The following is a 26,168-nucleotide window of genomic DNA, read 5'->3' on the forward strand; positions in this document are numbered from 1 at the left end:
ATGTGTGTGAAAGTAACACGCAAGGAACAGAAATTAAAAAAATAGTTGAATATTTATGTCAAATTACCCATTTTGCATACCTATTATAGTTACGTAACTATAATTTAAATGATGAGAAATGAGTCGAATCAGCGTCCATGAATTAATAAAGTACCGTAAAACGGGGTGAATAGGAACAGTTCCCGGTAAAAAGATTCAGAGTAGTGCAATTGCCAAAATGCTATCATTTGCGTTCCAATATGTATGTTATTTGACAGAAAATTTATTTTTCTGCCTTTCGGAAACTCGGATAGGACGGGAAACTTGACCATTTGTTATTTATCAGACGTGAAAAAGTTTGTTGCGATTCGCATGTTTTGCAGGTCTGAAAAACTTTGTCGAACCAACGTGTCTATGTCGATGAATGAACAGAACATAATTAAATATGTAAGTACCTATTTTTGTTCTAGCTATTCCACTGATTAAAGAAATAATACAGTTTCCATTTTCTAAATAAATAATTCTTTATGTATTTCAATAAAATTTGTTGTTTTTCACTCTCCGTTCCTACTGATCCCGTTTAGCTGGTGAATAGGAACAGATCATAATTTTGGGAAAACATTGATGGCGAGTGAATATTGAGTGTTCCCATTCACCAAACCATACTGCTGAATAAGATACAAGTTTTGGCAAGCGAATTTAGCGTTTCAGTCATACAGCATAGAGTTTAAATTTAATTTGAAACCTGAAAACGTTCCTATACACCCCGTTTTACCGTATGACACACATAAATATAAACATTCGCATACAAAGTTGTGAAAAATTCAAACTATGGATGACAGCTTTTAAAAAGTTTTCGCGTACCTACCTTACAACTCTATTCAATTCAATTCATTTATTTTTTTAACATATTGTGGACATTACAAATTATAAGCTTAAGACGTTCACAACATGACATTTAGAAACAAAGATATATAAATATAACAGTATTACATAAAAAAAGAGATATAGGTATCAGTAGATGAATTAGATAGGTACAAGGAAGTACACCGGATGAGTTAAGCAGACCCTATTTTAAGAATTTATAAAACAACATCCACCTAAACTCATTCTCACGTAGGTGGAATATATCAACACCCGAAGCAATTTCGTTGAACATAGTTATCACTCTCCCAATTGGAATTACCAGTGGCAGGTTGGTTCTGCACCTCGGGAGAATAAACAACTGATGGTCTCTATTTCTAAAATAGTTATCAGGGACACACAGGTCAACACTGCCCAGAATGGCAGAGTTCTCATTTATACCTTGTATAAGTCGAAAAAAATACGTAGCTAAATAAAGATTTCTTCTAAATTGCAGACTGCAGTATGTAAGCATGCCTAAGAGAAAGTCAGTTGGATAAAGCCACGGATAGTATCCATACAACCTCAAGTAAAGGAGTCTCAAGAATTTCTTCTGTACCCTCTCCACCATAAGGCCATACTTCAACTGGTGCGGTGCCCAAACAATAGACCCACTCTCAAGTCTGCTTCGAACTAAAGAATTAAATAAAAGTTTTAATACCGTAACATCTGAAAAGACCCGGGAAGTACGCATGACGAAGCCCAACATTTTAAGCGCTTTGTTACAAATGGTAACTATATGGCTAATAAATGTCAGTTTACTTTCAAACGTAATGCCAAGATCCCTTACAGATGATATTCGTGACAAAACTCTGCCATGCATCGAGTATTGGAAAAACAACACTTTTGAGGCTCTGGTAAACGATAAAAGATTGCATTTATCAATATTGAATTCTAGTTTGTTACGCCTGCCCCAATTTAATATATTATCTATATCAAGTTGGAGCTGACGACAATCGTCCAAGGTGACAACTTCCAAAAAGAGTTTCAAGTCATCAGCGAACAACAAAAACGTAGCATTTTTTATTACCAATGCTATGTCATTTATAAAAATCGTGAACAGCAACGGCCCTAAGTTTGAGCCCTGGGGGACACCAGAAAATGTGTAAAAGGTCTGTGACTGATAAAGGCCGTACGATACGTATTCTTGACGGTTCCTAAAATAACTCCCGAATAGCTTCAAAAATCGATCCGACAATCCAATAAGTTGGAGTTTTTCCATCAGGATGTCATGACATCTCAATTCTGATATTTTTCTATATTACCTACTTATAATACTACCTATATAATATATTATTGCAGATGACCGCATGACCAATTTTTGTGCAGAAACAGTTTATTACGTGTAAACAATTATGCTATATACCTTTTTCTGTTGTAGGCGTAGATGCTTTTCTATCCAATAATTAATTGTTAATTTAAAGTTTGATATTTTCACACATTTCAATGCATCATTATCACACACTAAGATTAGGTCGGGGTAGATTAGGTTAGGTTAAGTTAGGTTAAGTTTTTTATAATTATTAATAACCATGTCCTTGCTTTTTCGTACAAGGTGGTTGTTAGTAATTTGGACAATGATTTGAGTTGCCCCATCTCCACCCGCCATGTATAAGCAACCGCGGTTTGTGCTCGGCCGCCTTCCATGACGCTATAAACGTGTCAGAATGAAAAGATTTTAGTGCCACACTTCCTTGTCCCGAAGCGATGCTGCACGAGACTGATGTAGCAACCATGCACCTTAGTGTTTAAAGAAAGAGTTTTAGAAAATAAAATGAACCTTGACTTGCTCTGCCGTCATTTATCTTTAATGACATGAAGTGTCATCTGTACCCGTGTACTGAAACTCTGCCGAAACAGAGGAGTCAGGAGTTGACAGTGATGAATCTAAGGAGGGATCGGAATTATTCCGTCCTCCATAATATGACGCAGCAAATTTTTCGAATGCCTCAAAGTTGGCCTTAGTTGATATCAAGTCGGCGTGGCCATTTGAAAAATCACAAACACCCAGGCTTTGAGAAAAACACATAAATAATGTGTCCTCACCGGGATCGAACCCAGAACTCTCGAGAGGAAGGCCAGCGCCTTACGCTCTGAACTACTTGAGGCGTCTGGTTAGGTTGGTTTTGGTCTAAAAAGAAAGTTATAAAAGGTCATGCGGTCATCTGTGGCACTATTACCATCATGCACCCCTGGGATCTCGGGCTCAGGAGGGGCCCGGCGAGGCGAGTCGACCAGACAAGTGAGATAAACACACATCACAAATTTGCTTCACTGGTAAAAAAAGTCGCCTGGCGCTATTTTCCTACAATAATATTATTATTTAAAATTATATGTGGTTGTGCGATACAATTTTTAATTGTGTATCAATACTGAACTCCATAATTAAAATAGGTGTATTAAAATATACAAAAAAACACTAAATTTAAACATTAATTTTTACCGCGTACACCATAAACGCTATTGTAGAGTGTCACACTGCTTTTATCCTTCGCGTTAGGTAGGGGGGGGGGGGCGCCAAACATCCTAGCCTGGGGGCCCGCTTCAGTGAACCAGTTTTTTTTTGCTCGCAGATGCAATATAAAATTAGAGAGAATATTGTAAATACCTTATACGAGTAATACACACAACAGTTTTTTGATGGTTATATTATGGATATTTTAATGATATTAATTTTGGTAAATGTGCCGCAGGGTGAACATGAGATTTTGCAACTTTCTTTTTAGACCAAACCAAACCTAACCTAACCTAACATAATCTAACCTACCCCAACCTAATATTACCTCATATAATCTTAGTTTGTGATAATGGTGTATCAAAATGTATGAAAATTTCAAATTTTCAATTAACGATTTTTGGATCGAAAAGCCGATGCGCCGACAGAAAAAGGTATTTTTTATAATTGTCTGGATGGAATAAACTGTTTTTGTAAAAAAAAAAAAAAAGCTCCACTGTCCACCTCTGCGGTACAATTACCTTAATTTTATTATATTAGAGAAAAGTGCATCATCACTGATCACAATAGATATCTACTTATTATAGTAATAAGCTAATTTTATGTAAATGTAAGAAAGTGCAGCACTCACGTTCGTCTTGTTGCAATTATTCATTGTGAATACTTTGCATACTGCAACTTGGCGAGAAACAAAAGGTAATAATAATGATGATTAGAAAACGTCTTAATCATCCGCCGTTTCGATAAAACATTAATTAATGATCAGGTGATCGAATGGTCGCACGCACTAACTCCAGTTGCATTACTGACAACATGTTTGGAATATTCACTTTTTTCCCCCCTGCCATCCGTGCACAGGTTTTACAATCATTTGAAATATCAATCAGACTATCAGAGGCTTTCAATCCACTTGGAAAATGTCCCTTTAGCCTAAATTTTTTATAAACACAAAAATATCGACGCACGAATTTTCAATTGCTGTAATTTTAAGGCTGTACCTACATCAGTTGAGGCATGGTCTAAAAAGATCGTGACTAGGCGATGCGCGGATTGTGCAAATGACGCGTGCCGAACGAAATATAATTTGTCATATAAATCCAACATGCGTCCATTTAATGTTCTGTTTATTGTTCTATTAGTAACAATAATAATATATTCATTGACATGTTTTCTTTTTCAAGTAAATGGGTAACGTTTTTTAGTCATCTTTACACGATTTAAGAATTAATACCCCCGTCGCCATCACGAAACAAATTGACGTGTTCACAGCTCGACGTTCGCTCTCCGATTGCCAGCGAGTCCAAAATTTCGTCACACGTATAGTTGAAAATTATTTGCCGTTTCACTGAAGTACCGACTTAAGAATTAGTCCAGTCAATGAATAATATATTGTGCATGGAATATGCGAGAATTTTTGACTTCAGGACTTTGTTAGGAGTAGTTAGTAGGTAAACATACTAAAAGTCCCCGCCCCTGGGAGGCGAGCTAAAGGCGGGAGGGGGTTGAAAGGTACTATTTTTTGGTTTTTCGCTTATATTTTGGAAACGGTGCATGTAGAAAAAATGTTTCAAATAAAAATGAAAGCTAATTAAATTTCCTATTTGGGGGATTGGGTCCCCCAGGAAGTTTTTTTAGGTGAATCAAACTCTACAGCACGCAAGGTCTGTGTTAAGATTCTGATACGGCATGTCTAAAAGACAAAACAACGGACACTAACGATCTTAATAATTATGACCATTAGGCCACGTGCGTTCGATAGCCATTTATAATAACTCGTAGGTGCGTATACGTAGTTATAGCTGCAAACTAGGTGTTCATAGCTAGACTCGAAGTGTGGGGTGTCTAGGTATGATGAATGTAGCCGAAAAGTGCGAGAAATTTCCAAAGTGCGGCAAAAAGTTATATGTCATAGTAGGAGGGGTAAATGCGGAAGTCAGTGGCACCTGCTAGATTCTGTTATCCCGCTCCCCCCCACCGTCTTAAAACCTATAATAGTTAAATATTATATTCGAAATGGCCCCCCTCCATCTCACTTGTATGTGTGCACGTCTGATTTGGTACTAAACTCGTTTTCAATGTTTTATTTTTCTATAAGTAAGTACTTACGGATATTCATTAATCGAAGCAAACTTGAGAATGGGCATATTGTTTGGGCTCCGTATTGGCTGAAGTACGGTGAAGTGATCTGGTAATGGATATCGAGATATATTTTTATATTGAGATATATTTATAGAAACAATAAAGTAGGATACCTACCGAAGGTGATGAAGAAATTCTTTTAACATTGTGATCAAGCCTAAACGTATGAACGTATTTGACAAAAAAGGTCAAATACGACAGTTAATTTTCGTACTGAAAAAAGAGCTTCAGGTTCTGATAGTTTTGCATAAAATAAAAGTGACAATTACGTCAAACTGAAATTGCCTTTAGTGATTTTTAATAAAACCAAAGAAGGCTTCATTTGGAAAAACATTAAACATCTTTGGTTACCTATTATTATTTAATATTATATATTATCAAAATTTCTAAGTTGATAATAATGAACATGTATTATTGTGAAAGTAAATAATCGTGAATTCATGAACACACAATATAATAAATAATAAAAATTTATTTTATATACATAACTACAGAAAAATACAAATAAGTACTGCGTACTCAGAATAATCACAGGCATTAATATTTTAGGCATTTTAATGTGACAAAAGATTCAGATAATCAACTTTCTCACGTCATTTACGACAAAATCTCTCAGATGGATCCCGACATTTTTTAGTCATTGTGCAATTGTTTTGACAGTAGGTAACCACAATGATTACAATGCACATTCCGAAGCCAACACTTTATTTACGTATAGCCGGCATTTTTGGTGTCTTCACGCTTGAAAATTTCCCACGCTCTAACGGAAAACCCTAAAATTGTAGCGGACACAATTACGTTAAGAAAACAATGTGAAATTGGAAGAAATGATAGCCAGCTGTCATTGTAGTTTAGATAACATATCCACTTTCATTTTAATGGGACACATTATTTCGGGTATTATAGGTACGAATTTTATTTTTGGCCGTTTTCTTTCTATCGCAAAAAACGTATAGTTACGTCAGAAAGTTCCAAAGCATAAATAATGCACAATATTTTCACGGTTACATATAAATTTTGCAGTACGCCGTAGCACAGTTCACCGTGAGCTTATAATCAGAAAGGGATAGCCATATAGCAGTGGCGAGGGGTGGAGGTAGGTTGTTAAGATTCGACATAAATAGTGCACACTAAATTTTTCCAGTCATACTTATTTGTTTTCATTGAACAAAGAATACAATTTCCAGATGGTGTTGGTTAGTTTTTAAAAATCAATTAAACCCTGCCTAAACCAAACCATGATAGTTTAGGTATGCTATGGTCAATCTGACACACTTTTCAGTCATACTTTTTTGTTTTCGTTGAATTAAGAATATATATTACAGATGGTGTCGGTTAGTTTTTTTTAAACTCAATATTTTTTGACTATTATCTACTATGGCTTGGATTTTGCAGGGTTTAATTGAATTTAAAAAAACTAACAAACACCACCAACACATCGTAATCTCGGTTAATATTGAAATATTATAATAAATAGTATTGAAACAAAAAAATGACGAGTTGTTCGTGGAGCATTTCACCGTGAATTAAGTTGTGTATATTACAAAACCACTTAGATGTGACGCTTATTTGCACATAATAATGCTCAAATTTTATTAGATTCTATAATAACATTGATTGGTACAGTTCGGTTATGAGGAATACAGCGGAAAACACATTTTGAAAATAGCCGATATACTGGATTATTTGTTAGGTTAACCTAACCAAATCTAACCTAACCTAACCTAACCTAAACTAACTCAAACTAACAAATAATCCAGTATGTCGGGTATTTTCAAAATGTGTTTTCCGCTGTATTCCTCATAACTGAATTGTACCCATTGATTTGATACTTACGAGGACCTACTTACTAACTTATTTTTGAATCATTCAGAATTTTATATAAATATACTTATACTATAATATGATTGTATTTCTAATATAGTTAGCTAGGTACATATCTTCTTCCGTCTATCCTTTGTATTCCAGTGGGTTTTATTACGTATTTTAAGTGTGTTTTAGACATGAATTTTATCTCGATGATATACGGTCATCAGTTTCCGATAGATACTACAGCCCACGGTGAACTGTGATATGGCGAACTGCATACGTAAATTTTCTGGACACGTATTTTTACAATCTATCAGCGCTTACTGCATTCACGTACCGGAATTCGCCCCAGGATTCACAATGCAGAAGGTATTTGAAAATGAGTCTATCAACATTGCCTGAAAAAGTAGCATTATAGCGCCTGTACACATTTACTGCCCGCTATAGTGCGTATTTTACTTTTTAACTATCGTGAGAATAACTTTACTGTATACACGTAAATGTGGTTACTGTCTCTCCAATCTCATTCTTTAAGAGTAAGCGAGACGCGATGCTGTCATTTTATGATACTATTTGACAATTTGCTCAGCGCATCAGCTATTCTATACCCAAGACTGCTTGCGGCCCGCTACGGCAGCTATCTAGGATAGGAAAGTATTGAAGTATTAGCATTTATTGAAACAATTACAATGAGTTATCCGTCTAAACAGTGAAAACTGACTATCTCGCTCTGGAATTTAGCATAGCCAAGATAGGTACTGTTAAAACATAGCGCTAATTGTAACAATTACAACTAACGTATTGTAATTGATACAATAAGTGCTAATACTTTGATACTTTCCTACCCTAGATATAGTGACGTCCCTAGACAAAATGCCGCCCCTAGGCAGTGCTAAAATGCCACCACATTTTTTTATACAGTACTTTTTATCATCCTTTGATGACTCCAATATCTAAGAATTATATATATTATGAATTATAATATCTGTTGTATGGATACATTACTAACAAGATATAGGTACCAAGCAGCGCTCGAAATGGAAAAGATTACGAACCGGAGCGCTCGAAATTTTTCTGAAGTTATTAACATAGTTATCAAATTTTATTTGTATTTTATAAACATAAGTGTTAGATTTTTTGTTATAAGACCTATCTAGCTCAGACGGTCAAATTATTTTTCCCTCGAGACGGAGCGATAACTTTACCGATTTTACGAACCGGAACGGCGCTCCGATGCGTTCCGATCCATTTCGAGCCCTGGTACCAAGGTACCTATACTACTAAATCTAACTAAAATGCCATCTCTGCTTCAATAGACAATATTGCGAGTCTACGGTTTCAGATAGGTACATTTAAAATTACACCTGACAACTTCCATAACTCGCGAGTGACTGTGAAGAACGTGACGTCCAAGGACAACGGAAGTAAACTAGACATCGCGAAACCGACAAAAAAATAAAGTCCTGTTGAAATTTGTATGGTACTTATCTAATTAATAGATATATTTTGTTTTCAACCTGTGATCTGATTTTTTTAATGGAAAGATATTTCCGTTATTACTAAGTTTAGGTAGCTTTCTATATATACCTAATCATTCTCCTCGATTTGCCGCCCTTTGGGTAACTACCACGGTACGTGATTGCCTAGATAGCTGTTGTAGCGACCAAAAGCAGTCTTGTGTATAGAATAGGTGCGCTGATGTAATCATGATCAGCGGTGTGATAAAAAGGTAATTACCGTGTCTTCGGATACTTTTATTAATAATAATTTAATTGAGTGGCTAGATTAAAGGATATCCCATGATGAAATATAAAATTGAAAGTGCCTGATCATAATAATTACAATATTGTAGATGTCGGCCGCAACCGGAACCACGCTCGGCAATTTTTCGTGTTGTTGACATTGTTCGCATTGTTGTGTTTATATATTTAGTGACAAGAGTATGGTGGCGTTTTGGCGGTGTATTTTAGAACTATTTGATGATTCAACAGAATATAATCCAAAATTAAGTTCCAGGTTTCTCCAGTATTGATAGATAAGCAGGCGCACACACAGAAAAATGGTCCCTTTAAAAATATATAATATATAATCCGGACCCAACTACCCCTATTGTGTGCACAGGGAACTCAGAAATAATGGGAACTGAACTACCTAACGGATAAGGAGTAGCAGGTAACCGATCTCGAGTAAGGAAAACCCGGGATAAACTTAAACGCGTGTCAAGAATACGTCATACGTTGAATACTGACAACTAGGGATCCCGGACAATTTTCGATTAATAAACATAATCTCGAAACTTTCGGGATTGATTTTTTTTATCAATCATGATCAATTATTGGTATTTCAGGCATAATATTATGAACATGGCCCCCACATCCTGAAGCGAGCCCTCAAGCTAGGATCTTTGGCGGGCCGCCTACCTATTGCTAAGGATAAGGGCAGTGTTACACTCTACAGTTGCGTTTTCCAAATGATGTACGCGGTACTATTAATGTGTAAATTTAGTGTTTTTTTTTTTAAATATGTTAATTAATTTGAATACATCCATTTGAATTATGGGGTTGTCAGGTATCGATACACAGTTAAAAATTGTATCGTACAACCACATAATTTTAAATAATAACATTACTGAATGAAAATAGCGCCGCAGGCGACTTTTTATTTACTTTAAAGCAAATTTGTGATGTGTGTTTATCTCACGTATCTGGTCGACTCGCCTCGCCGGGCCCCTCCTGAGCTCGGGCCCCCAGGAACACAGTATTTGTCAACGAAGATACATACTCACACGAGATTTTTTGATTATGTGGGGATTCATAAAATTTTCCCACTATGTAAATGGTTTACACGTTTAGCCACAACATGGCGGTCGCCTTGAAATTTGCTATTCAGTAACACTATACATAATGTTTTATTGTTTAACTGTTTAATTTTCTTATTTTTTATTTTTTTATAATATGTATTGTATATAATATTGTGTTGACAATATTTTATATATATTTATATTTTAATATGAATAAATAAAACTGTTTTACTTTCACATTATTATTTATATTACAATATTATTTACTTCATTAAACCTATGCATGTCCAAGATTGAACAAACACAATATTAACAATAAATGTCTTAAATAGTATAAATAGTTATACCCACCAGACATTTTATTCAACGTTATTTGTAATTATATAAAAATTTTATATTATCTATCGAAAAAAATGCCAATCCCGGGATCCCGGCATCAAAATGTTGGCTCGGGATTGGATTCCCTACTGACTACTGCTCTCGGCTTATGCATTGACGCTCATTTAATATTGGTGTATTACACACACTATTGCACGAGCGCAATGCGTGTTTCATTTTCGTAGGATACTGACACATTCAAAACACTGCATCAAAATATAGTGTATTGAGTATTGCCTATCGGAATTATATTAAATTTATTATCACTGTTCTGTGTGGCGCACCTGTAGATAAGTAGGTACTAATGCAGGTGCTCAGGATTGACCGAATATAACTGTATCAGTGACCAAAATGAGTAAATCGACCTAATACGAAACATCCAATTTTATACAATGTACCTACCGCATGGCCCCCACCAGTGGGGAAGGGTAGAGGTAGGCTGTTAAAATCCAACATAAATTTTGTATATTAAACTTTGTCAGTCATTCGTATTTGTTTTTATTGAACTAAGACTACAATAAAATTGATAGTGATGGTGTTGGTTATTTAAAATAATGAATTAAACCTTGCCTAAACCAAACCATAATAGTTTTGATATGTTATGGGCGATTCGACAAATGTCATTCATACTTATTTGTTTTCAATGAATTAAGCATTCTTACACAATATGTTGTTGGTTTTTTTTTAATTCATTAAGCCCTGTACCGTTTTTAAAAAATATTTTTTTTTCGGTTAGGTACATGTTCAAACACGCGCGTTAACATGATCTTACTCCCTACTTCATTTATCGTTTGTCAATTTATGGCTACGGCCGTATGTTGTAGCTTAACCACTGGGGAATGCCAATAGAAATAGCGTATTTCAAAAAAATACTACCTTATTCTTAGGTCAATAACTATTATAAAGCAAACATTATTCGTAGAATGTTTATCACATTTGAATGGTCAAAGACATAGCTTATAAGCAATATCTTTAGAATTATCTTAAAATGTGTAAATCTTGCCCATTTTTTGAATAATAAAATGCCTAATTCTCGTCAAATTTGGGATCACAGAGATTATCAATATAATTTTTTATTGTAAATAGGTAATAATAATATAATGTCGACATAAATTTTACTAATGGTTTTATAAATGCTTTTAAAAATCAATAAATATAAAAAATCTTAACACCACTGCACATGGATGTACTGAAATATGACTATATTCTAAAACATTAGAGCGAGAGGTTTAAACGAATACTATTTTATGTAATACAAATCCTTTATGCAGTCATCAACAATTACTGTTTAAAATAAATATAAAGGATAATAAGGCTTATTTTAATTTAAATTATATTAATAGATCATCTACAACGATTATTAAATGTCCAGAGTTATGCTCTGAAAATAGCATAAAATCTCTTTTGACGATCGCTGAGCATGTGGGCCGTTAATATGATTAGGTTACTAAAAGTGGGCGAGTATTTAGTGGCAATTAGCTGTCTTGTAATTTTATTTGGCGACAAATTTTGATTGGGGAAGTAGTTTCGAGATATCAAAATGTTCAAGTATAATTAATATAAAAATAACGATTTTTTCAAATGGTTTAATTTACAAGCTTCCAGCGGAGAATCCCTGTCACTCGTTCTTCCGTCTTCTCAGAACAATGATTTCACATGCGGAGTGATTCACAAGATTATTAAAAAAATATTACCTAATCACTACGACAATTATTAATAGTCATTGTGACATTACTAAACAATATTTAATTGATAAAGATGTTGAAACTTCCTTCAGATGGAGCATAGATGTATTAAAAGAGATGGAGCCTTCTTTGGTTTCCCTATGAAAATGCTGAAACAAATTCACGTTTGAAGGTTTTCTTTGATATTTTTGTGTATTGACCACTTTTTATCGCAGATGTCATCTGTTGTTGGTATTATGAATTGGAATTATTAAAAAAATTATGAATAGGTTATTCGACTTTATGGCTAATAATTAACGAGATAGACCTTCGGATTATTCTTTTTTCCATTCCTACGATGGCCGGCGGCGAACACGACGGCTTAAATGTCGTGGATCCCAGGTTCGAATCCTGGGTCTGACATATTGATTTTCAATTTGTGTTTGGACCTAATAGGTTGAGCAAGTGGCCAACATATATCTTTCTCGTGAAAACAAAAATCTGTTAATGCAAACCTCCACTTAGGATCGGACATGGTAAAAAAATAATAATACAACAACCATTTAATAAAAAAAGTAATAGCATTATTATACTGAAATTCCTATATAATTTGCATGTTTTTCGCCTTCATTTGTTTTTGAAAATATTTTTAATATTTTTATTTGACAATATTTTTTAATAATTGCGATGGAAAGAAATGCCAGAATTATGTGCCCATGCAGATGCACAGCTTATCCTATTATAATAAGTCGGTTTAATGTGAGGGAGCAGAAATCATTGGCTTTAAATATATTACCCATTTCAATCCTGAGTCACCAAGGCTTCCTCCATGATGTCAATGAAATATCAACGTTTTTCAAGAAAGACTGTCGAAAGTTTTTATGGAAAAATCGTCATCACCGAAATGAAGACCAAGAATTAAGAGATATAAATGTAAAAATAATCGAAGAAATCAAACAAAAAAAATGAAAACTATATTGTGAAAGCATATCAAAATTATTGGATACCTACATACTTCGTTTTGTCAGCCTGTTTCCACCCGTTGTTGGATACACTTTCGTATTACCCTCCACTCCCATACCCACCACCTGTCTACTTTCTGATGTCAGCCATCCGCTGCAATGGGAGAGATCTCCATTATTTTATTATTAAAAGAAGATCCTCTATTCATGGTGATTTTCAATGATTGTATCTTTTACTAAAGTGGCCAATCAAAAATCAGTGATTACTGCAAAGTTGTCTCCTTACACAATCTACTATTGAAATATACCTACAATCATTTGCTGGGTTATTTTTAATTTCTATATTGATTTTGACCATTGAGGTTTATGCCCCACACCTGCATGATATTATCATTATATATAAGAAGCACTGATTAAAAACCAATGAAGAATAATAAAGACTATCATTCTTTCAAATTCCTATACCTAAGCAGCTCTTCTATGTTGAGGCACCGCTGACATACGTGCCACAACGCAAATTTCATCTTTTCCAATAAATCTCTTATTTGAAGGATAGTAATGGGTATTTAATTGTGATTATCTGGTAAACAAAACTTCAGAATAATATAACATTTTCGAACATCATTTAGCAGCTTGCAGGGATGGAAAATCAAAGAATATTGTTTTATACATTAGAAATGGTACTATCATCTAATATTCCTATTTTTATATTTCTGCCTATTGTGAAAATGCTTAAGTATACTATAAATATGTATCATTAATTTTATATTATTAATATCCAAGCTTTATTACTTGTGTATGTGTGTATTTTTAAAATATAAATTATTGTAATATTTACTTACTGTCTACAATATAAAATGAGTTTTTCTTAAAAAAAATATTGTTTTAAATCACAATTAATAAATATAATGTTGTTTTAAATTAATATTTTGAATCTTCACCTTAGTGTAACATATGCTGGCAATTATTTTATGGGGATATAATAGAAACACATGGTATAAAACATTTACAATATATTTTAAATAAAATAAATATGATCTAATGCTATTAATAATTAACCATCTACAACAGTATTTATGAAAACAATAAACACAGCAACATTGTAATAATATTGACAATATGTGATAAAGTCATCTATTTCCAATGTTCCACAACACTAGATGTTAAAGAAACGGACGCTGCCTCTGTGGATTCCCTATCAAACTCGCTGAAGCAAGTTTCTGTTAGTTGTATGCAGGGCTTTTATTTGAAAAATAAAGGTGCCGGAACGCACTTGTTGCCAAACTTCTTAACTACTAAAGAAAATTATGTTCAAATATCATTTAAAGTAACTTTTCCTACGCCATGAAAAATTAAAGAAACAACCATTAATACAAATAAACAACTAAAGTTGTAAAAACATATATTTGAATAAAAGTATATAGTGATTTTCATGGCCCCCACATCCTGAAACGGTCCCCCAGTCCAGGATCTTTGGCGGGCCCCTTACCTATCACTAAAGTTAAAGGCAGTGTGACGCTATATAGTAGCTTTTTTCAAATGGTGTTCGAGGTAAAATTAAGGGTATTCAGTGTATTAACAACCATTAACCAAAAAATGCAATTCCACAACCACATATTTTAAAATGTTAACATGCCTGAAGGAAATTAACGCCGCAGCCGATTTTTTCACGATTAGAGCAAATTTGTGATGTGCGTGTATCTCACTTATCTAGTCAATCTCCCAGGCCAGGCTAGAACCCTGTCAGCCCCTTTGTGGTGGTAATGGTGATTTCCAAAGTTCAGTCCAATTCTCGTCTGGCAAATTGTCTTGATTCCTTTTATTAGTGTTAGAGTCTATGGCCGAATGTCTTCCACTGAGTAACCAACGTTCAACGTATTTTAATAGGATCGAAAAGTGTCAAAGGTGGCCCGACGAGTTTGATGAATAAAAGTACCGAAACTGTTTTGGTCTTAACGAAGCTTTTAATGGGGTAATAATTAGATTCATTTGTGAAAATTCGCGTTCACATTCACTTGAAGAAATAGTGATAGAATTCAATGCATATATCAAATGAGATAGTTTTTCAGGATATGTTTTTTCATGAGATGATTCAGGAAAATTAACTTGTACCTACTATGTAAGCGCGAACATCGTTTCGTCTAATTGCTTTTGAAACATTAAAAATACCGTGAAAAAAGGTGCCGGAACACCGTTCCACCGCGTTACATTACAAAAGAGCCCTGGTTGTATGTAATTGTCATTTTTATATGCAAAAAATATAAAAGCAATCACTTATTTTAATAAAAGTTAATTTAGGAATGAACTTTAATTGGTTTTTGTAGAGATTTAGCATATTAGCATATTATTAATCAGAAATGTAATAAATAACTACATAATATATATATTGGAAACAGACAACTGAATTGCAACATTCTCAATCTACAATGTTTCATAAATGGATATCATAATAATATGATATTTATTGCTTGAGAGGAATTTACAACAATTTGTGAAAGATATTTTTTATATTCCAGAGAATGAAACAATAAAGACATGCCTGAAAATTCTATTACAGAATTCACCCATTCCTGTGAATGTATTCAAATAAAACTACAAAATAATATATCTTTCATTTTACAAATATCGTCGCCGTAGATGTCAAGGGAGCCAGTCCACAAAATCATAAAGCTGAGAAATCGGCGCGCAAAGATTTTGTGTGACAAAAAAAGTAACATTTGATGTTTGAACTTTTTTTATTTTTAAAGATAGAATGGTGAAACTTTGAACATAGATACTTTGTGATGTTATCTTTTTATTATTTTGAATGAATAACTAAAAAAAAATGTATTTTAAAAGTTATGTGTGTTATATCTCTTGACCACTGAATTGACATGTAAAGTTGGCATACTTGTGCGGTAGTCAAAAGAGTTAGGCCTCTTATGCCTGTTGACCACTGAGAATTTGTGGACAAAGCACTAACATTTTGTGGATATACTCTAAAGGAAAGTCTATTATTGACTTTTTATGGTGCCCACCTTAACCTAGAATCTACCTAATTTCATTCAGTATGTGAACATACTGATTCATCTCTAAACAAAAAGTTAGCTTTTCAAAAAAATAAATACAATTTAGTTACAATAAAACTAGACACACATTTTAATCATCTCCATCGCTTTCTGAGTTGGACCATCTTCAGGCTCCACCTTTTTATAAAAGTCGTGATAGGTGGACGGAATGCTACCTTTTTGGCATAGTTTTGACAGATCTTTTAGTTTACCTTGGTCAATTTTAGGTTTGGAACTGTACAGCCTTGGTACTTCTAGCCCAGATACGTATCGATGCCGTCTTTGCTAGATTTGTAGCGACTCAAAGTTATTCTGGCTCAATTGGTATTTATAATAGATAGTCGTGGGTTCACCTTTGCGATATTGGAACCACTTTACCTTTAGCCACTTCATTTTGTCTCCATTTTTCGACTGAGTTTTATTGGTCATCACTTGACTGTAATATTTCTTGTAATCCAAGAAGTCGGAATATTCCATTTCCACAACCTTATGGTGGGGTTTACTAGTTTTCGCGGTACGGGCGACCATGTACCATCCTTCTGGTGTGAACACGTCCACTTTCCTTCCTCGGGCCTCTATTGTGGAGTGCACAGAATCGCACTCCATTTCTGAGTGCCCGGATTCCATGAACTTTTGGTTTATTGTGTTGATGGGCAGCTGTGTCATGGCACGTAGGAACATTGTAGATACAACTGAGTTGCGATTTTGACCTGAAACTGTGTCCGAATACAGAGTTAGTTCTTTTTTGGGGCCTACTGAAACCAAGAGCTTCCACAGGCACGTGGCGACCTCCGAAGCACCCTTTATACCTGCACCTTCATGCCACATGTAGTTTGTCGCTTGTCTAGTAGTCAGGTCATATACTGTGAAATTGTAGGTTATCGCTTTTTGGTATAATACAACAGTCCTACTTGCAAACTTGGAGTCAACAATATTTTTTCCAGATTCATGGTAAAGCAACTAATTGTTGGATCACACATAGCTTGGGCATTGTCAATTTTTTTGTGTTCTCTTGCTTCCTCTTTTCGAGTCAAGTGGAGTTTGTATTCCTCCTCGTCTTTTGCCTTCTCTTCGTCTGCCTTGTTCTTGTACTGAGTACAAAAGTCACACTGATCCTTTTTAGGAGTGTGAAAGCCGTATTTAAATTCTGTGACGAAGATCGATTTGTAGAAGCTGTGCATTTCTGGTTCGACATTAGGCTTCTTGCAATACTCTACATATTCCATGTAGATACAAGTCTCGCTCAAATCAGAAGGCAAGTATTTTCTCTTACTGTTGCTCTGGCAGGAATGGGAAGCAACTACGGGCAACGATTTGATGTGGTCCCTGATCATGTTTTTCACTTCCTCTGATTTTTTGTTGGGCGGTTCTTTGTGACTTCTCCGATCTATCTCAGTGACACCTGAAGGAGTCAACTTTTTCATAGCATTTTCAACTTTTTTGCTCGAGATGTCATATGTCACCAAAAAGAACTGTTGCACACATGGGCTCTCTGTTGATTACACATCACAGAGTATTGCAAGGTATGCTCTCGTTTGGTGCAGTCTCCATGGTACCATTGTTTCACTGGAATACAATTAACACTGCTACCAATGAAGGCCCATCTTGCTCTCTCGGAATCCAGACTCAGATAGTCGGCCAACATTTGCTCCCGCTGTGGTTTTCCTATTTTGGATGTGCATATTTATAATGGCACTTACAGTTAACTTTTCTAATCGCCCTTGCTCGAATTTTTTTTCCGGATCTGCTTTGATATTCGCTGCCTGTCATTCTCAATATCTTTTGTGAATTCCGCTTCCACATTTTTGGGTTTGCTTGTGTTTTCTACTTAAATCATCTGTAGTCTGATCTGTAGGAGTGGGGATGGATGGTACAGGATTGTTACTATGGTTGCTCTCCGATATTTCAGAAGTTTAAGTTCCTGAAACATTAACGTTGTGACAACTGAATACAACAATCACACTGAATACACTGAATAAAAACGCTTACAGTCGCAAACCCAAAGAAAAAAGAAGATCACCAAATAAACCGACCACAATGTTAGTATGAATAATATGACACGATACAGGTGCTGGCGTGAATAACCCGACACGCTAAACTCAGTTTTCTGTTTCTTATGCTGAGTTAGAGCAAGAAGACACTATAAATCATTGTCGAATGTGAGCCGAGGCGTGCGTACCTGGCCACAGTCAAAGTCAAAAGACTTATGCGGCTTGTCGTCATTGACTGCTTTAATGTATGTGTGCTAGGTCTATTGGTAATTTACAAAATACTTATACATAGGGCTTTTTGTGGCTCAAATCCATTGACCACGGCATCTTTGATGGTTTTAAAATGCTTTTGTGTACTTAACTCATTTTCGCCAAATTTGTGGCTTCACTCCCTTGACATCTACGGCGACGATATTACAATGACCAGTATTATAATATCATTCAAATCATTTAATTTTTTATTTGGAAGATGTATCATTCAAACAGCTCAAATTTAATAAAAACTATTCGGACTTATCCAAAATGGATTGAAATGCCTCATTAGGTAGTTTGAATAACATAATGTTATGGTTTCAAATACCTATAAAACTTATTATTAATTAGTTCATTTTTGGACGAGTCCGTCTTATGTTAAGATCGTATTGCAATGGAACACTACTGACAGGTTTGAACAGTTTCAAGTGGTTGACTGTGCGGCAATTCCAAGCTCTCGCCGCATTCGAAGCGAACAAAATCTAGAACGGTAATTTTATTATCTTTCAATATCTGCGAGATGTTTTGTGCGGGGTCCAATAAATATTCTTGATATATAAGACAGGACTCTTCATCGACCTCTTTGTTAGGTTTGTCTTCCTTCTCGTCGCCGATCTTGCTGGGGTTCATCCCGACGATGTGCTGGCAAATTTGTCTGCCGATGACCGTTGCATCGGCTGCACCCTCTTCGACTGTGTACGCCAACAGGCCACCGTATCTACCGGCGGAGTAGTCTAATTGGTGTGGCGGGGCTGGGTGAGTGTACCCTGTGAGTTTGAGACCGGGGGCGGCTTTCCAGCATTCAGCGCGACGCAGAACTGCATTTTCACCAACGGTTCCTATCATCAAGGCTAACTCTTCAAGCAAAGTTTTTCCATTGGGCGCGTGGAGAGCTCCCAATCTTTCAGAGTCCAAACACATCTAAAATTAATTACACACATTATATTGAAAAAAGTAAACCAAAAATCTATTTAAATATCAATGAAGACATTTTTACAGAACAGAAGGATTATAAACTATAATTTCTAGCTGTAAAGAAATTATTGTAGTACATACTACAGTACTCTCTCAGAATCCATTGCTCGATTATCCTGCAACTACTATAATCCGCCGTTATTTTTACTAGTTGAAAGCACAAAATCAAGCTCTATAATTCGTCAGTATTCGTTATGTCAAATTTAGTAATCCGCCGCGTGCCTATGCCACCTGTCTGCCGTTGTATTTAACGTACCTAAGGCATCGAAAACCCTACTGAGATGAGCAATAATTTCATAGTGGAACTATAGCTGTGGCCCTCCATGAATCAAGATGATGAAAACTGGGAACTGGAAGACTTAGTTTCATGAGAAGAATTGATACAGAGGGCACCTGAAAACTCAGCTAACGCAAAATGTTTTCGAAGGATGGATAGCAGAAAGTACTGAGTATACGCCACTTCTAACTGAAGACGAACTCATAAATATATCAAGAGGCTTAAATTTTAAGGATGAAGACAATAATTGTCAACCGACTGCAGATCATACAGTCAAATCAGAAGATGCACCAGCTGTTATTGACATTACCATTAAATGGACAGAGAAAAATAATGCAACCATCAACACACTCATCGTGCTGCATAAATTACGAGATGCCATATAATCAATCTTCCAATGTTTAGGAAAAAAACAAACAACACTGAACAACTGGTTGTGTTGAGTGAAAGTGATTTACTGTTTAATATGTGTTAGTTAATAAATATGTATAATTGAATACATACTTGATTTTGATTATAAATAAAACCGTAAGTTGCTACGCCATACAAATTTCTCAATAAAAACTATTTTTACGAAATACCTGTTTTAATTTCTAACAAATTTTGTATGTGTGCACTATCCGCCGTTTGCGCTAATTGGACACTTGTCTGGTTTTTGGGATGGCGGATTACTGAGAGAATACTGTATTTCTAATAAAATAAACATTTATTACAAATATTTTTAATTAGACTATGTTTTGTTCAATGCACAATACAATTTAGCATTTGTTACTGAACATACATAATTTTAAACACTTCAGAAATATAATAGAATGCATTAGAAAAAAATATTTTTTATAATAATTGCCTACGAATCAACGGTTAATTAATACCTTAATTAAAAATTATGAAAGATTGTCGACGATATTAACAGAATTTGTACTCATAGTTGTTGGTAAATTTTGATGTGATTGGTATTGAAAAGTTTTCTTAGTCCCGTTACGCACTGTCGACCAGTCTCCGGCAATCAAGTAAACAGCAACCACGAGGCATAAGAAAGGAAAGCATTTAAACACGTGTTGTGCTGACCAGTACTACTTTCTGGTTGCCAGAGACCAATCGACAGTGCGTAAGGGGCCTTAGTTAATAAAACACATTGGTCGGAAACTGATAGATGCGGGTTCAAGTTCAAGATATAAATTTAATATTTTCTCCAATAGGTATGTTTCTAAGGTGTTTTAAATAATGTATGTTGAATAAAGAATGCTCTACATATTTTGTAAATCGTGCGATTTACTTTTAAAAACAAAAATAGTTTAAAAATTTAATGAATATCAAATTGTGTTTTAATTCTCATACCTTGGTAAGCAGGCCTTTAGCTTTGAGTCCAGAGTGAGCAAATTTAAAGCATGTGTTTGTCGCTTCTTCAATCATGGAATGAAATTTTTCATTTCTGGCGACAAAGTCTGTCTCACAATTGATTTCCACGAGCGCTGCATGGGTGCCATCGAATCGCACGGCCACCAAACCTTGACCGGTCGTCCTTCCGGCCAGTTTGGTAGCTTTCGACCAGCCAAGTGTTTGGGCCTGCTTATGGAGCCAATCTTCAGCCTGGAAATTAAAGTAGATATGAATTAATATTTTTCATCATATCTCATGGGAGGAACTGAGTCAAGTTTTATTAAATTTACAGAACTATTGAAAAATGTGATTTGAATGAATGAAAATTGCAATATACAGTCCATATTATGAGATTATCTAATTTTTTTGCTCAACAATCCGATGTGGATTTGGGTTCCCTCACGAAGAGGTTTTTCAATAGATTTTTGTTTTATGAGAATAGAGTGTTGACCCATTACACAACCAATTAGGTCCATGCTCTGGGTTCAAACACATATTGAAAAACCACATGTGAATTTGCCATCTATAAGCCAACAAGTTACCACTCAGCCACCGCAGGGATTTTATTTTTATTTTCTCTAAACCTTAATTAAACAATATAATACAATCGAACTTGGTTATTACGAGGAAGATGGGACCGACTGAATTTGCTCGTTATAAGCATTACTCGTTATATAACATTTTTCGCGCCACGTTCTATTTAAGCATAGAACATAGAAAATCTGAAAACCATCGTAAAAATAACCCGAAACAAGCATGGCATTCATAAACTACAAAAGAAGTTGTTTATTGTAATGAAGTGCTGAGCCGCCGGCGCTGGTAGGTACCTAATAGCTTCACAAAACTTGCATTTTTTACATGCAATTTCAACCATATGATTGGACACTTATTCAATGTTGTAGGCGAAAACACCAGCAAATATTTTTTCCACATGATGAAGTGATAATTCTACCGATTTCACGAACCGGAACGGCGCTCCGGTCATTTCAAGCCCTGACTAAATATTACACCAAAGCGTCACAATTGATTCAAAGAAGACTTCATCAATATGAATGTATGCTACACCAATTTACAGTGGTGCGTTCAGTGACGCGGAGGCTCGACTCACTGATTTTGAGGACGCCTACGATAAAAAATTAACAATCTAGTTTTAATTTTCTAAATAAATCCATGCATTCAAACAATTTTTATTTTGTATAAATTATACAAACATGGTTTAATTGAAACAGTCTCCTTTCTGACAAATCATAATATACCTATAATTAGTACATATTTACAGCAGAGTACCCCGACCAATTTACAATCGAATTGAACAGAAATATGTGAATTACGATAATGAAGGTATAATAATATATTCATTTTATGGGTGTGGCAGGTTTTAACTCTTATGTCGGGTCCACACTGGCAACCTCGTTAGATTTTACGATAATTATGATAATTATCGTAAAATTTAATGAGGTTGCCAGCAACTTGTTGCTAGTATGGACACGGCATTAGGATGCCCCCTTTTAAATTTTCTCACGAATTGGATCCGTCATGGAAACACGCTTCTGCCAATTTATACTATGTAAGACAATGATTAAAAATTATGGAATAGTAGTGACTAGTGAGAGCCTTATTATTTCATTGGTACTTCATTTAAAATTTAAGAATACACTTAGAAGTGGGTAATCTTTGTCAAGTCCAGTATGTAGTAATTGATGAACACCAAACTACCTACTCACTGAACCATTAAAAATAAATAATAGTGGCAAATAAAAATGTCAGTATAGGTAATTACAATGTTTTGTACCTTATTAATATCATTGTTGTGTATTTCTAGAGCTTTTTTGCAATTGGCAAAGGTATATCCAGTGGTTTTACGAAGTTTTGCAAGCAATGATGTGGTCTCTGCTGCCCTGAACACTTTTCCGGTGGAAAATTTTCGGAGAAAATTCGTAAACATCTGTAAAATCAAAACAAACATGCTAATCAGAATGAAAATGTAAATCTCATTATAGTGGCGAATGATCTATGAATGACACTTAGGTCAAAATTCTAGGTTAGAAAAATACAATTCAAATCAGATAATAATTTATTCTAGGCAACCAATGTCACCATAGGAACGAGATAATAATATTGTTAAAATGACAATAACTCATTGTTTTCACACCAACTGCCACGATCTCTGTTTTCTGTAATAAGAATTTCCAAGTTAACTCTGATTCTGACGTTATTGGATGGATAAGTGAGGTAACGTTGTCCTAATATTTCATTTTGGATCGACTCAATTAAATTTTTCTACAAAATTACTCATTAGGATAGGCCAGCTCGTTGGGCGTAATTTTGTCGCTATTCACTAACCGTGGTACAGTCAGCAATTTGTAATTAATTGTTTTTGTATTTTCTCCAAGAAATGAAGAAAATGATGCAGATTACAGCTGTCAGACTAATATTATACTTTGCAGCAGTGCTGCCAACAAAATTTTTCAAAATACAGATTTTTTGATTTTTTTTTCAAAATATCGGTAGGATGACAAAAATGTATGAAATTCAACGATTATGTTTAGTGAAAGCGTGTATATTGACATAATCTTACAAGTTTCATTTAAAACATCATGTAAAAAGTGACTTTTATTCATCACAAATATCATAATTTCTTCTTTTCCTGACCAAAATTTCAGTTTATGTACTGAAATTTCAGTAGATATGGCAACACTGTTTGCAGCTGTGGCCTGTGCAGCAGTGTTGCCATCTTTTCAAAGTGGAATTATAGTACAAAGCAGTGTTGCCATTTTGAGACCAAATTATAGTATGCGGTTCAAGAAATTATAGTATTTCGGCCAAAATTATAGTACGCGTTGGCATAAGAATAATATGCTGAAATTTTATACGATTCTTGATACTCACAAACAATAACGGAAGAACAAATTCCGAGACCCCTTTTTATTTACGTAGGTATAGATCGCACAACCAAAGTTGAGGCGGCCGAATACTCACACAGTGACACAGCCGCATTCAAAAAAGGAACAGCCTGTAAAAGAATACTGTATTCTTCAGAAATTCACCAATACACAACATATTTTCGTATCTGTGTCGCACCAACTCTGGCTGAGAGATCTATACCTACCTCTTCCGATCAAAAACGGTTTCCCACGAATTCAAGAAATTTAATTTTAAACCAAGTCAAGTGCTTTTTCTATGTTTTTCCAGCATTTTTTCCCCAGGTTCCCAGATCTTCATTGCGAAATTATAGTATTTTGAACTAATTTATAGAATGGAAATATCGAAATTTTAGTACTTTTTACATATTTTTTCCGATATTCAAAATTATAGTATTTTGGGCATCATCATCATAATCATCAGTCTGAATCTATCCACTGCTGGATGAAGGCCCCTTCAAGCTGCTTCCACTTCTCTCGGTCCTGTGAATTGCGTTGATACGTACTTCCGCAGAACTTTATCATTTCATCGATCCAGTGGCCTCTAGGTCTACCTTGCGGACGTTTTGTACTTCTTGGATACCACTGGATGACTAGATTTGTCCAACGTTTGTCTCTTATTCGAGCTATGTGTCCAGCCCATCTCCATTTAAGGTTTTTAATAAACTCTATTACATCGCAAACCCTTGTCTGCTTCCTTATCCACTCATTCCTCATTTTGTCCGTTATGCTCAGCATGCACCTCTCCATACCACGTTGTGCTACTCTAAATTTCTGGATCTTTCTTTTACTTAGGGTTCATGTTTTACATGTGATCACGGGAAGCACACACTGGTTGAAAACTTTTCCCTTTAGGCATAGTGGAAGGTCACTTTATTTGAAGACACTTTATTCAGGCGGCCAAAAGCATTCCAGTCTAGCTTTATTCTGCGAACAATTTCATCAAAATATATACATCCATCTATAGACATTTTAGTGTCGAGCCACACCGGGCGACTCTGGTCTCGAGACCAGTCGCGCGACTGGTCTCTTCGGGCGATTTACTCGGGCGACTTGCTGGCGACCAGAGAGGCAGCCAATAATAATAATAATAATGAATGTACACGCAATTATGCAAAAAATGCGGCGTGGCTGCCGGCGATTGGTCGCCTAGTGTGGCAGCGCTCAATACATAGCTATATGTTTTCATACATCGCTACCGATCGCCCGACCAGAGAGACCAGAGAGACCGGGAGACCAGACCGAGGGCACGAACGAGATTTTACTGATCGCGCGACTTTATTGCTTGCGCGATTACTGGATGACCAGGTGTGGCATGTTCCATATAACTGCATGCATCGGTCTGGTCTCGGCGACTGGTCTCGAGACCAGAGTCGCCCGGCGTGGCTCGGCTCAGACTTGTTGTCCCAGATAGATGTAGCTTTTCACCTGTTCGAGCTGAGATCCATTGATTGATGAGGATCTCTTTTTGACCCGCAAAGCAGTTGAACATGACTTTCGTCTTTGTTACATTTATTTTCAAACCTACTTTGTTGCTTACTTCAGCGAGTTCCTGCATTCTGCTTTGGAGGTCTTCGGAGTCTTGCGAGAAAATTACTATGTCGTCGGCAAAGCGTAGATGACTCAGGTATTCTCCATTTATGGGGATCCCTTGGTCATTCCAGTCAAGTTCCCTGAATAAGTCTTCAATGGTAGCTATACATAGTTTAGGTGAGATTGTATCACCTTGTCGGACTCCTTTGGTGATAGGAAATCTGCGCGATGGTTTATGGAAATTGACAGATGCTGTTGTGCTACTGTATAGGTATAATATTGAAAATATTTATATAGCGCACAGGGATTCCTTGTTTTCTGATTGCGTCGAGTATTGAACATTTCTATTTAATTTGCTAGATCTTCTCTGTCACCTTTTTTGTGAAGAATGACAATGCTGGCATTTTTCCATGCCACTGGGACATCCTTTTTGAGTATGCAGGCTGTGAACAATTGTGCAAGCACTTCATTTGCATCCTTTCCCGCTTTTTTGAGGATATCTATCGTTAGACCGTCTTCCCCGGAGCTTTCCCACTTTTCATGTAATTTTAAAGGATGGGTTACTTCCCAGGATGTAATTTCGGGAGTAGGTATGGTCTTCCGAATTTCCATTTCTCTAAAGATCTAAGTCTATAGTCGTAATGTCAGTGTCATCACTGTAGAGATCGCTGTAAAACTCTTCAACTCGGCTTAACAACTTAAT

At 35.5% G+C, this 26,168-nt stretch overlaps 2 protein-coding genes across 3 annotated transcripts in view; both read right to left on the minus strand.

The window, feature by feature from the left end:
• qua (villin like protein quail) overlaps positions 1 to 4,159 on the minus strand; it is a 71,941-nt gene extending 67,782 nt beyond the window's left edge. Inside the window, exon 1 of the mRNA XM_085955923.1 lies at positions 3,969 to 4,159. Within this exon, the coding sequence (XP_085812049.1) occupies positions 3,969 to 3,992 (24 nt within the window). The 5' untranslated portion in view covers positions 3,993 to 4,159. The remainder of the gene's footprint in view (positions 1 to 3,968) is intronic.
• A 12,981-nt stretch (positions 4,160 to 17,140) lies between these two features.
• LOC147065889 (elongation factor Ts, mitochondrial-like) lies at positions 17,141 to 23,462 on the minus strand. 2 transcript variants are annotated; one of them, XM_085955924.1, is made up of 4 exons: positions 23,355 to 23,462; positions 22,804 to 22,956; positions 20,970 to 21,221; positions 17,141 to 19,300 (listed from the first exon to the last, which is right to left on the minus strand). In XM_085955924.1, the coding sequence occupies exons 2-4, from the start codon at positions 22,954 to 22,956 to the stop codon at positions 18,782 to 18,784; spliced, it is 924 nt and encodes a 307-aa protein (XP_085812050.1). In that variant the 5' UTR covers positions 23,355 to 23,462; the 3' UTR covers positions 17,141 to 18,781. The 2 variants fall into 2 exon arrangements, with proteins under 2 accessions (XP_085812050.1, XP_085812051.1); XM_085955925.1 differs by lacking the exon at positions 23,355 to 23,462 and adding an exon at positions 23,149 to 23,354.
• Positions 23,463 to 26,168: the final 2,706 nt, after the last annotated feature.

Source organism: Rhyacophila brunnea, unplaced genomic scaffold (genome assembly GCF_057557595.1).
Source record: "Rhyacophila brunnea isolate RB1 unplaced genomic scaffold, BYU_Rbru_1.0 scaffold_5, whole genome shotgun sequence".
NCBI classification, from domain to species: Eukaryota; Metazoa; Arthropoda; class Insecta; order Trichoptera; family Rhyacophilidae; genus Rhyacophila; species Rhyacophila brunnea.

Bases quoted from the DNA above. Each gene is read 5' to 3' on its own strand.
- LOC147065889 (XM_085955924.1), bottom strand. From the start codon at position 22,956: ATGTTTACGAATTTTCTCCGAAAATTTTCCACCGGAAAAGTGTTCAGG. The intron at 21,222-22,803 runs GTACAAAACATT...TTTAATTTCCAG, and splicing joins ACAACAATGATATTAATAAG to GCTGAAGATTGGCTCCATAA. The intron at 19,301-20,969 runs GTATGAGAATTA...AATTAATTTTAG, and splicing joins CTAAAGGCCTGCTTACCAAG to ATGTGTTTGGACTCTGAAAG.